The sequence below is a fragment of the Sander vitreus genome, chromosome 4 (genome assembly GCF_031162955.1).
Source record: "Sander vitreus isolate 19-12246 chromosome 4, sanVit1, whole genome shotgun sequence".
Classification (NCBI taxonomy): Eukaryota; Metazoa; Chordata; class Actinopteri; order Perciformes; family Percidae; genus Sander; species Sander vitreus.
In genome coordinates, this window is record NC_135858.1 from 13,086,833 (window position 1) to 13,099,596 (window position 12,764).

General features: G+C 39.4%; 1 protein-coding gene and 1 long non-coding RNA gene across 2 annotated transcripts; both read left to right on the plus strand.

The window, feature by feature from the left end:
• Positions 1–1,168: 1,168 nt before the first annotated feature.
• On the plus strand, positions 1,169–8,692 carry pa2g4a (proliferation-associated 2G4, a). The gene is made up of 13 exons (XM_078248406.1): positions 1,169–1,447; positions 2,717–2,845; positions 3,036–3,141; positions 3,983–4,052; positions 4,170–4,262; positions 4,558–4,621; positions 4,819–4,897; positions 6,216–6,294; positions 6,414–6,547; positions 6,676–6,770; positions 6,860–6,987; positions 7,095–7,148; positions 7,254–8,692. The coding sequence occupies exons 1-13, from the start codon at positions 1,366–1,368 to the stop codon at positions 7,314–7,316; spliced, it is 1,176 nt and encodes a 391-aa protein (XP_078104532.1). The 5' UTR covers positions 1,169–1,365; the 3' UTR covers positions 7,317–8,692.
• Positions 8,693–9,794: 1,102 nt separating this feature from the next.
• Positions 9,795–12,320, plus strand: LOC144516796 (uncharacterized). Its single transcript, XR_013501871.1, has 4 exons — positions 9,795–9,858; positions 9,959–9,985; positions 10,468–10,490; positions 11,988–12,320. It is a non-coding gene; the product is annotated as an uncharacterized LOC144516796 (long non-coding RNA).
• The last annotated feature ends 444 nt before the right edge of the window (positions 12,321–12,764 follow it).

The following is a 12,764-nucleotide window of genomic DNA, read 5'->3' on the forward strand; positions in this document are numbered from 1 at the left end:
AACACATATTTTTCCAAATAGTGTATATGTATAACAGGGCCAGATTAAACACCACGGGGCCTGGGGCAGAAATAAGCTGTGGGCCCCACTGGCCCAATATATTCCTCCTGCTCTCTATAAACTGTATTTAACTGGTCACTAGGCTTCATTATATTTTATCTAGCACCAGAAACCAGTATGCTAGAACACTACCTGCAGTCCCTCATATTACAGTAACTTGTGGTTATTTATTTAAACACAAATGTAAGTGGGAATGTGTACCTTGTAAATGTAATAATGATATTGATTTAGTAGTGCATATTCCTAGACTGGGTAAACCCAGCCCGATTTGATTTCACCCTGCAGCTCAGGCTGGAAACCTGTAAATTTTTCTATCCTGCTTCCGTTACAAATCTGCGGGGACCAATCTCAAACTGGCTTATCCACCTGGCGCGCTATTGGTGGGTTTAACACAAATGTCACTACCCGATGTGAGTGCAGATGTGAGTTGCGCATTAGAGGATGGATACCCGACCCGAGGCCGACGGGACCCGACGGCCGGGTTCGGACAGATAGCCTATTTAGAAATGATGTTCGAGAGATAGAGAAAGAGGAAGCAGACATGTAGATGCGACCGCAGCAGAGTTGTTGGAATAAGTTTAAGTTTTGTAGGCTACACAGTGTGTGCGGTGTCCGGAATAAACCCCAGACTGAAAGCCAAGTTCATTCATTTGCTCACCAGAAACGGGATTTTAACCCCGACGTTATTCATTTTATAACGTTGGCCTGATCCGCACCCTATTGCGCATGCATCACTTTGCAACTTCACGATCTGTTTTGCTGTTAGCCACAGAATAATGAGATAGGTACATTACATAACAGTACAGTCAGCGGCATCAATGCATTTTTTCTCTTAATACATCCATGATTTTTTTTTGGCGGGTCGGGGTCTCTGTGACGTCATTAGCGTCACGGTGAATTGGGCGGCGGGAGCATCCATGTGGATGGCGAAAGCATGGCCCGCCCTACTCTGCCTTTGATTGGCTTACCCTTACCCCAGAGCCATAGATATATAAATGTACACTAACCCCTAACCCTGATGTCTTTCTCTATCACTCTGGCTTACCCTAACCAATGTCACTCCTCATGCCTTAACCCAGAGCTATAGAGAAAGACATGGCTCTCCCTTAACCTAATCAGAAGGCAACGAGTACTAGCCAATCAGAGTCAGAGTAGGGCGGGTCATACCTTCGCCATCCTAGGAAACGCAAATTTGCCAGCGGGAGGCCGGGCTGTTAGCTTAGCAGCACGTCAGAATCGAGCTGAGGGGAACTGTCCGTTGCTTTTCAGGGCCGACTAGCGACTGAAACTTCACTCACTGCCAAGATGTCCGACGAGGAGCAAGAGCAGACCATAGCCGAGGATCTGGTGGTCACCAAGTACAAGATGGGTGGTGACATCGCCAACCGTAAGTACAATTAAACGGTGAATGGGTGGAATAACCTGCTCTATTTGTCATGTCGTGCAACCAGCTAACGTTAGTTTCCCCACACAGCAGCAGACGCCGCAGCCATGTGTTTTACATGCGAGGCACACTATGCTATCCTAACTGGGTAGCTAGCTAACAGCTACAGCTGGTTCAGTGTTAGCTAATGCTAGCTCCTCTGGTACTGCTGATTAACGTTGATGTTATAACGTTATTGGAGGTAGCTGTCTGTCTGTGCAGCTATCGTGGGATGCTAACTAACGTTAGCTAACCAGATAGACCAGCATGTTACCAGTAACGTTACAGTCAGCTAACGTTAAACACGAAACGTCAAAAGATAAGTAGGCATCCACTTTTACAACGTTACATGCTCTCCTCCTTACATCACCAGGCGGAACTCTTTGCGTTAGTTTATTCTTAACTTTTGATGGTTAGCTAGGTTATCTGTTTAATTCTCTTAACTGACAAGCTGATAGGTCTGCTAGAGGAATAATATGAAATCTTACTCTAACATTATTCAGGTGACATTATCGTTGTAAACGGGTCTCTCTTGAGAATGAGACCCTGTGTCTCAATGAGATTAACGTTACTTGTATAAATTAAGGTTAAATAAATAAAATCGTTGTCTCTGTGCATTTGCAGACCCAGTCGTTTGACCTTTCTGTGTGATTTATCGAAAATACTTAGTCGTTCACTACAAATGAAGGATGCCTTTTTATTAAATTAGAGATATGAATGAAATTCAAATTTTTAAGTTATGTATTGTAATGTAGTGATTACATTTTCAGGAACTGTTTCGAGATAAAAAATAAATAAAAATTAAATTAAAAAAGTAACTAGACAGTAATCCAGCACTTTAAATACTTGGCAAACGAAGTTATGTCAGCATTTTGATCAAAATCGTATTAAAATCTAATATTATAAAGCATTAATATTTTTTTTGCCTGCTGGTATATTAAAGAAGGTGTATCACAGTATACACAGTAATGGTACAGCAAAATCACTGATGATTGACTAATCAATATCGTCCTATAGTATATGTGGTCATATCACCCAATCCTATTTAAAACTTTGCTTTACTTTGCACACTATCACCTAGAGATTGACAATATTGACAGATGTTAGACCGATTGGCATCGCTTTAGGACAATATGATATCTGGCAACATATCAATACTACAATTATGTATCTACATGCTCTATTTGGTTCCTCTTCTGCACCTCTTAATCATTTGCTGTTTGTGTCACCCAGAGGCTCTTCGTCTGGTTGTGGAAACAGCCAAGCCCGGGGTGTCGGTGCTCAGCCTCTGTGAGAAGGGGGATGCTTACATCATGGCTGAGACTGGAAAGGTCTTTAAGAAGGAAAAGGAAATGAAGAAAGGTGAGACAAAGATGATTACTGAGTCTGTTGTTAATCGGGTGAACTGAGGTGGACCCATTCAGAAGAGTCTAGATGCAGTCTTGCAAATTGTTGATGAAAGTGTCACTCCCTCCATCCTTGTGTACTTTTCTCACTCAAATGTGTGGATGATTTCCAAATGAAGACTTGGTGGTTCTCTTCCCTCTTCTAGGCATTGCCTTTCCCACCAGCGTCTCAGTCAATAACTGTGTTTGCCACTTCTCTCCCCTGAAGAGTGACCCTGACTACGCACTTAAAGATGGGGATCTGGTCAAAATGTAGGCACCACGCTCTGCAATGTTCTCTGTGTGTCTTGAGTCTCCCAGTGTGTTGTCCTCCCCTCTTTCTATGTGACATCTTGACTTGTATGTGAGGTGTTTCTCTTGGCTGTTGACTGTCTGCTTCCTCAGTAAGGTCTCGTCTTCCTGTCTGTCCTGTGTGGCAAACGACAAGTAAGGTTGGACATTTTTAGAACCGTTTTTTTGTTTGTTGTTGCAGTTTTCGAAGTGATATGTTGGATTTTAGCATTGCTGGCCATCCATCTGCTCAATCCGATTTCACAATTTTCTAATGCAATGTTGTGCTTTGAAAAAGGAAGTGAGCTCATCTTAGTTGTTGTATTGCCACATGTGTTTTTGTCCTCTTGTATCGTCTTTGTGCTGTGTGTGGATCTGCAATGTTTTAAAGATGTTTGTTGCTTGTGGTGATGTGGTTGCACAATAGGTTTGTATGTTTCTCACCTTTTACACACTCATAGCCTAACCTGTCTGTTCACTTCATTATAGTCTGTAATGCTGCTCCCTTGAATTCACAAGTCCTTCACTGTATTCCAGCTGATGTACAGCCTAAAATAAATTCTCCGTTTTAATGGCCATAACAAATTAAACTGATGTATTATTGTCTGACCTTATTTTATTGTTTAGTCTTTATTAGTATTTTCCCATGTGGAGGAGAATTGTTGATATTTTGACCTTCCTAAATTGATTTGATTGGTTCCTGTATCAACATTAGTAATCTTAACAGCTGGGTGGCAGTTAAATTTGCAATGAATTTGACACATGATCGATTTAATTTGTATTATTATTTCATACTCCCATTTCTTGCTCTTATTTTGTGTAGAGATCTTGGGGTTCATGTCGATGGCTTCATTGCCAATGTCGCTCACAGCTTTGTGATAGGAGCCAGTAAGGTGAGGGCCTTTTTTTTATATTTATTTATTTTTTTATATAAAAGTTAAAGTTCCCGTTTTGTGTCCTTGTCAGATCACTTCTTTAAGTCCTCTTCTCACTGTGTATTATTTCTGCAGGAGAACCCCATCACAGGCCGGAAAGCTGATGTAATCAAAGCGGCCCATCTGTGTGCAGAAGCAGCTCTTCGCCTTGTTAAGCCTGGTAACCAGGTACATGGAACCACTTCCTCCCAGTCGTATCCATGTCAGCCATAATTATGAGTTACCTTCTCTACAGTTGCTGGTTCTGGCTTATTAAAAGATTTAGATGGGCCTTCAAAGTAAAAAGTTAAAATTCTGACTTGCGTCGTCGTGTGAAATTCATCTTTTGATTCATCTTCTCCTAAACATTCACTGCAGATCCTCCTTCGATAGTTTTGCTTTGCTGCTCTTCCTCATTTTAATTGGTCAGTCAGTGCAAAACTGTATATTGTATTTGAAAGTTTTGCATTGCTCTGTCTTTCAGAACAAACAAGTGACAGAAGCCTGGAACAAGATCGCTCAGTCGTTCAAATGCTCACCCATCGAGGGTGAGTGTGTATTCAACGTTTGTGCCTCTCAGTGTGCCATGTCATGAAAAAAGGCATTCAGAAAACCCACAAGTGTTCGCATGTCATCACATCAATGTGAAGACAATGACTCATAACATGCAAGTGAAGGGTTTCGTAGAAATGGCTCACTTTTTCTGTTTTTTAATATTTTTCTGCCTGGCTCTGTGTTTTTAAAGGTATGCTGTCTCATCAGCTAAAGCAACATGTCATAGATGGAGAGAAGACCATCATTCAGAACCCGTCAGACCAGCAAAGGTACGTTTATTCACTTTTTGCACATACCGTAGGAGGAAGGGAGGGTAATCGGAGACATTCTGTGGGTGTTTTGTATTGTAGTAAACCTCTAAGACACGGTCTCTCAGGTCCATATAGACACACACAGTACATAATGGATAATGCTTGAAGGTATTGAGTGGGATTCAGTCCTGTCAATCAATTTTTCATTTCAAATGTTGCACACCGGTTTTCTGTCTGTGTAGACGCACTAGTTTGTTTTGTTTCATGTAGCGTTTATATTTCCCTGTAATTTTCATTCAATTCACCATCCGCCCATAAATGTAAGAATTCTTTTAGGCATTTGACCTGTGATGTCTGAGGTCTGGCATTGTTTTGAACAAGAGAAACGTTACCTGTAACCAAATCACAAAATGCATATTTTATATTTACTAGTACAGTGCCCGTTCAAAATGTGCCTGTTTTGGAATGGGCTGATTGCTTGGCCTGTGGTATTGCTGCTTAAAGCTTTCTCCAGAACCATTGTACCCCAACATTATATGCAACCACACTGTGCAGTCTACTACTGACTTGCTGTGTACTTCTAATTCAGAAGAAAACGTTGTACTACATTTACCTGTCAGAACGTTGCAGATTCAGGTTTTACTAACAAAATATCATAATTAAAATGTGGAGTAATCACAGACATATTGTGAAGGATCTGAATGCCTTTTTATTGAGTTTCCTTTTAGCAAAATGCTCAGAGTGAATTTAAGCTGGGCTTTAGGGTAGACACGGAAGAGCCAGCGTTATGGCAGTGCTTTTTTTTTTCCTCAATCCTTTTTCTTAAACCTTTTTATTGTTTGGTTGTTTAGTTTAATTCACAGTTTATTAATATCCAATGCTGTCCAAACTGCTTCAAATTCCAAATCCCAAGTTCAGTGGGTACCCAGGAAACCAAGTGTGACGTAGATTAGATGAACGGTTCATGAGCTATTTCAAAGACACACACACACACACACACACAGAGAGAGATATTTCCTGATTTATTAGAGAGTTTTAAATTCTCTAGCCAGACAGTAAGTTTCAGTTTCATGTAGTGAGCTCTGAGACTTGTATCACAGAACCAAGATAATGCAAATGACTGGAATTTGGTTTGTGGTGCTGAAACCAACCAACCAAAATTACATTTGGAGAAACTTAAAAGCAACTTGACTTCAATGTAGTGCTTAAAGCTATTTACAGTGACATCTGTGCATTGTTCTGAATAACTGATGTACAGTATGGATGTTGAATATGAATGGAGTGCAAAATATGTTACTCGTCTTTTTCACTGGCTGCTGTTAACACTCATTTTCAGGAAGGACCATGAGAAGGCAGAGTTTGAGGTGCATGAAGTCTATGCTGTGGACGTCTTGATTAGCAGCGGAGAAGGGAAGGTCAGTGTGCTCTTGTCTTACTTGAGTCATTACTTATAGCTGCCGAAAGTGTAGCTAATAAACACTTTTGTGTAAAGAACAGACACTGATTGTTTTAACCCTCTGTCATTTCCAACTAGGCCAGAGATGGAGGTCTGAGGACCACGATTTATAAGAGGGACCCCAGTAAGCAGTACGGCTTGAAGATGAAAACTTCCCGTACGTTCTTCAGCGAAGTAGAACGACGCTTCGATGCCATGCCCTTTACTCTCCGGTATGAATAACACACTTTGTGTGTGACTACTAATATGCATAGTCCACCTGCTGAATTTTTAAATAGTTTGACGGCAAGTTGGATATTATTAAACTTGTGGCTCAATACCACCATCCTATTTCCGTCAGGGCGTTCGAGGATGAGGCCAAAGCCCGTCTGGGTGTGGTAGAGTGTGCCAAACATGAATTGTTACAACCTTTCAGTGTGCTACACGAGAAGGAGGGTAAGTGTATACCTTCTATCGTGTTTTTTGCTTTTCAACAGCTTTCCCTTATTATACACCGCCCCTTCCTTCTATGTCTTTGTTCTCAGGAGAGTGTGTAGCTCAGTTTAAGTTCACAGTGCTACTGATGGCAAACGGGCCTCACAGAATCACCAGCGGACCCTTCGATCCAGAGCTCTACAAGTCAGAGCATGAAGTTCAGGATGCAGAGCTACGGGTAACGCCGTCAATTCACTTTTCTTTACATCAAGCTCCTTCGTCACACAGAAACCGGCTGCATTTAACATCGTATTCCCTTTTTATAATGTCTCTCTTCTTCCCAAGACTTTACTACAGAGCTCTGCAAGCCGTAAAACGCAGAAGAAAAAGAAAAAGAAGGTAAATTTTTTTTCTAACAATGAACCCTCACGCTGTCCTACAATTCACCTCCTTGTGATTTGTGTCACCTCACTGATCTGTACCTCCCTTTTTCACATCCTACAGGCCTCAAAGACAGCAGAAACTGCAACTGGACAGCCAACCAAGGTCACAGAGTCTCCAGAATAAATAAATGCTGCCTTTTCACACATGCAAGACCCCAAAGAGAAGCAAGAGAAAACATGACAAATTGCCCCAAACTCTGCCCATAATACACCTAATAGTGATTTCACAAATAAAACTGATGAATTTTAGATCTTATCACTTTACTGCATTTATTGAAAGTATCATGTTGCTTTTTCTTCCCTAACTTGGGAGTAGAATAATAATCACAAATAGTTTTATCTTTAAAAACACTTGTTGCCAAATGGTACGTGTGCGACTGATGCCTGTTTTTTTTGTTTGTTTTTTTTTAAACTCTTTTGGACCTTCATGTTTTTATTATTTGCAGCTGAACATTTCCTTTCAAGTAAAACTGAAGCTTAAAGTGGGGATTATTGGGAGTGAATGGCTCTGTGTTTTTGACATGCAATTGCAGATGAAGGATTATTGGATGATACCAACCAAAACGTGGATCACTTTGGTAGACTCAGTATTCCTTTCTCTAAGGCATCATGTATCTGAGGCCATCATGGATTCTCCTGTTTGAATGGGATGGTTCGACTGAATTGACGCGGATTGTTTCCCTTTGGCAACAAAGTTACAAGTTATCTAAACTTGTTTATATGTAAACAAAGATTTATAGTAAAATTAATATTCAGATATTTTATTGAAAGGTTTATTAGCACTTTGTCACCTTAAGTGTGAGAATCATAAGTGATGAGTTCAGTCATCCAGTGCATTATGGAAAAAAATGACCTTTTAGCATTTTTTCATAACTACACTATGCAGTAAAGGGTTAAATTATGAATTTGAATAGACAAAACAAAATGGACAATAAATGATGGTAATTACAAGGACTGTTAAATAAAAGATGTTTTTTGCGTCCGAGCTAACGTGAGGGTTTATGTTTACTCTTCCATCAAGGCCTGACCACATCTTTGGCTGACTGACAATGTTTTAACCGCTAGATTCTTAAAGCATAAACCTGAGCAAAAGATGAATGTTTTCAAGTATACAAGCAAAAAAAAACAGCTGTAATCAGCTTGACTTTAGGGAACAAAACTGCTACATTTACTGCCATCTCCCTTGAATTTTATGAAAAGATAAAAATATAAATGTTCCACTTTTGAAAAACTTCTTTTAATGACACCTGTTACTGGCTTTACTGGGTCATTAGTCATGTGAGGCATAAAAACTAAAGCTGGCCAAGCTTTAAAAACAGGTGTTTGGGGTGTCTTCGGTGAAATTGGACCAGTAAGAGATCATTTAAGGACTGAGTTTCATTTTTAAGGTCTGGGTCACATTTGTCAACAGTTGAATATGTTGAGCGTAAAATCCTGCTTTGTAGCTCATCTGTGGGCAATGGAACTTTACATCTAATTAATAAAAAAATGTCATACATATCTGTTGGTTTTCTCTGAAGGGTTTGTCAGTTCAGAATTGGAAATGTCTGCAATGAAGTATGACTCCCTGTGTACTTCCAAACAGTAAGGTTTTAAGTTTAGAAATTGTGGTGGTGTTGAAGGAGAAGGAATGAGATACGCCATCAGTAGGTTTGGCCAATATGATGTATACCTATACATTTGAGATTTTGCTAGCCCTTACATATTTCTGGATGTTTTAGGCCACTTTGGGAAATGCTGGAAATTATGACCATAACTTATTTATGGCACCAACATTAGATATTCAATTTGTCTGATTTAACAATAACACATTCCTGAATGGTTATTTTTTTCCAATGAATTGACCATATCATGATAGATATTGATAACACAATATTAAATTACATATAAGAGGATTGTATCTACATCGCCCTCTCCTGAGCATCAGGATGGTTTTGTGCATTAATCATGTCTAGGTTAGAGAAGTTTATTCTATGATAAATTTGAAAGATTTCTGACAAATGTAAAAAAAAAAAAAAATAATAATCTAATTTCAAAGTTAATTTAGTAACTGTACTGGAGCTTTTGACCATATCACACAGTCCTCATCAGCTAATTAAGGTTTCTCAATTGTCTGCAATTGACTGCATTTGCTAATGAGGACTGTGTAATTAAAAGCTCCGGATACGCTACTAAGTGAACCTTGAGATGGTAGTTGCAAGAAGATCTTATTCCAATGGATTTATTATTATTTGGAAATTAAATAAAATTCTACCAACATGAGCAGTGCATAGCTGTCTGTAGGCTAATAATAAATAGCCTTTAAAAAAACATCAGTTCTATTTATTTCCAGCATAAAAGACTAGTCTCTTGTTTCGTAAAAGGGTCCTAAAAACTGTGCTCAGTTTTAATATATCGCCTTGAAAAAGCAGGTAGGGTATTTCATTAAAATAAGGCGCCTGTCCCAATTAAATTACTTTTGAAGAGGAAAGACGCAGGCCTCATCATTTAGGCACAGCCCCTGAATTTGGACCTTGAATGTATTCTATTGTTGGGACACAGCTGCTGTCCTGTGCAATAATCAATAATGAGCCAACAGTTGGCGCTTGAACATGACGTCAACGCCTGTATAAATAGCGCCCTCTTTCTTCGTCACATCCTCTTTCCGTTGCTCTTCTCGCTTTGAGGTAAGGAAACCTGGTTCACTGCCATCTGAATCCAATCTAATCATTAAGTTTTATATATCATCCGAAGTCACTAATAGTTGTATTTGTATTGTTTTCACAGAACCTTCTCCACACGATGAGAGCCAAGGTAAGTTAGCCATCCTATGTTCGCGTTTTATATTCTCTTCCTGTTCCAGTCAATGCTGCTAGCTAAATAGCACCCCACTGCGCAGCTGCTTTAGCTTGTCTATTGTTTAAAAATGTTCCTCTTATGTATTTCTTCTCAGTCATTCTAACAATGCTAATAACGGAAACCTATTCTCTTAATAGAAGATGCGTGCAAAGTAGCGTAAATGCTGTTATAGAATGTCCCGCGTTGGCGCATGCTCCAACGTTAGCAATAGTAAACCTTCTGAGCTGAAGTAACGTTATCGATTGTGTTTATGGCAAAAGGTCCAGTTCTGATGGGTGACCCACACTAATGTTGGGTTCATTAACATCGTCGCTGTAGTCTGCAGTGCGAAGTCCTAGCAGTAGTTTTTCTGCATCGTGACAAGCATGCTGTTTAAGTCAGTAAGTAGGGCACACCTAACCATTATGTACACTGATAAATGTCCTCTTCTCTTCTAGTGGAGGAAGAAGCGTATGCGCAGGTAAGCACTAATAAACGTTTGTACAGATCCCTTCTAGACAATTAAGGCTTTTTCTGTTGAGTGTAACAGAAAATGTCAATTGTCCATACATGGCCTTAGACATGTTATGGGTCCCTGTAAATATTTGCAACATCAGTTACCATTTAATGGGTGAAATAATGGCTTGGTTACAACCCATTATTTTGAAATGGCTTTATTCTCTAGCTACGTTTCCTCCACATGGCTTTGAAATTCAAACCATTAATTTGAGGACGATCAGTCCTAATGTTGCAATGGAAGTGTTCTTGTAGTAGTTTTGACAGCTTCAGTACCACGTCTATACTGTGGGATGGTAACATTCATAGCTATATTTGCAGAGTCGACCTTGTGAAGACATTAGATCTGCGAACCAAAGGCAGGTTTAGGGATTCTGCACAGTACTGTACCAAGGACATGTATATTTGCAGATATTGATAAATTTCCACTAGGGCTGGGGCAATGCATATCTGTCCCAATTCTGTTATTTCTAGGGGGGGGGGGGATCAATTCTTAGCTGCATCGCAATTCTAATGATTCGATGCTCTATTCTGATAAGTTAATAGATTATTTTAAAGTGTTTAAGTTGCTGTCTCCAGACAAGTACAAATCAAAACAGTGACTGAAAGAGGATGGGATAATGGACAACTTAGAGTTTAGGCTAGAGTGGAGAGAAACACACAAATGGCCAAAAGGAGAATCTGTGTATATACATGATTTAATAAAACATAAATAAAATAATTAGGCAAAACCCATATAGGCTGTTCTACTTTATCACATCTGACCACCTCATGTTTTGTGTTCTAAGTATTATCCACCTTTAAACATGACTGAGCCTCTGACATGGAAGATTACTGTGAGAGGTGACTTTCACAAGCATGTTTAAGGCTTCAGCATGGACTGACTACAAAATAAAAAAACAGACATTTCATTAAAACTTGTGTGACAAATGCTGTCAAAATCTAAGCTTTGTCTGGGAAGCAAACTCATTTGTTTGTTAAATCACGCATGGAAATTTACATTTAAAAAAAAAAACACGAATTGTTGGCCTCTGAATCGAATCGTGAGGTGCGACTCTATTCCCACCCCTAGTTCTTTCACAACACATGGGTGCCGAAGTTGTGATTTTCATTTAACAAAGTTAAATAATACACTTCTAGAAATATTGTCAGATGTTTCTAAACTGATTTTTCTAAATATGCACATGTCATGTCATTTGTTAAGTACATAACATGTTGTTCTGATTACCATCCATTTTGTTCAAAATGGATATTTAGTCACAGTACTGTTTAAAACAAATATTAAGTGAATCTGTAAAATTTTGAAAATAAAATTGTTACAAATCATGATGCATGAAATTCTCTCCCACCCTTACCTTCCACTCACAACCTCATGTCACAGGTTCACATTTTAATTGACCATTAAGTGTAAATGGTCTGATCAGTCCAGATTTGTTAAAGGGCTGCATTTTGTTTTCAACAGGCTGAAGCGTAAAAGGAGAAAGATGAGGCAGAGGTCAAAGTAAGCCCTCATCCCTGCCAGCTGAGATCCTGTCGGAGCCTCTCCAGATGACTGACGCATGTGGCTGAAGTGGAGCCTCCGTCAGTGGAACGAAGCACAAGTCCTGGTTTCAGATGACTGCGTCTCATGGATCCTGCTGTGAATGTCTGACTGGAAGAGGCAAAGACGCTGGACAAGCTCTCAACATCTGAACTACAGCTGCTTTGTTCATGGACCATAATACTTTGTTTTAACAACTGTCATGTGGTGGTGTATTGAACAATAAATGGAACATTTGTTTAAAATTTAACAGAAGTTTTGGACTTATTTTACTGATGGAACAGGATTAGTCTGGGTTTGTAGTTACTTGAATGTATTGCACAGCATGGAGTGATGTCTATCAGACTTATACCAAGCTCATGTCACTTGTGTTTCAGTCATTTTGTGTGTACTAAGACCACAGGCATCTATTTGGACCATAGATGGCTATTGACTGCAATTTGGCACTTTACAATTAGTGACTTGAGATAAAGGGCAGGTTTTTGTTTTACAAGTGTCAAAACACTTGCAGCTCAAAGTCAGCCCATTTAAAAAAAACTGGACACCACTGTCCCATGTACTGCATAGTTACTGGGCATATGACTTAACAGTCATGTTTTTTTTTTTTCTCTCATTGAAGTAGCATCAACATGAAGTTTCTCGTTCTTCAGGTGTCAGGTTAGTTTGTGCTGATGCAGGCTTAAACACCAGTCAGTAACA

Coding starts and splice junctions, on each gene's coding strand:
- pa2g4a (XM_078248406.1), top strand. CDS start 1,366: ATGTCCGACGAGGAGCAAGAGCAGACCATAGCCGAGGATCTGGTGGTC. Junction 2,846..3,035: donor GGAAAAGGAAATGAAGAAAG/GTGAGACAAAGA, acceptor TCCCTCTTCTAG/GCATTGCCTTTCCCACCAGC. Junction 4,263..4,557: donor TTGTTAAGCCTGGTAACCAG/GTACATGGAACC, acceptor TCTGTCTTTCAG/AACAAACAAGTGACAGAAGC.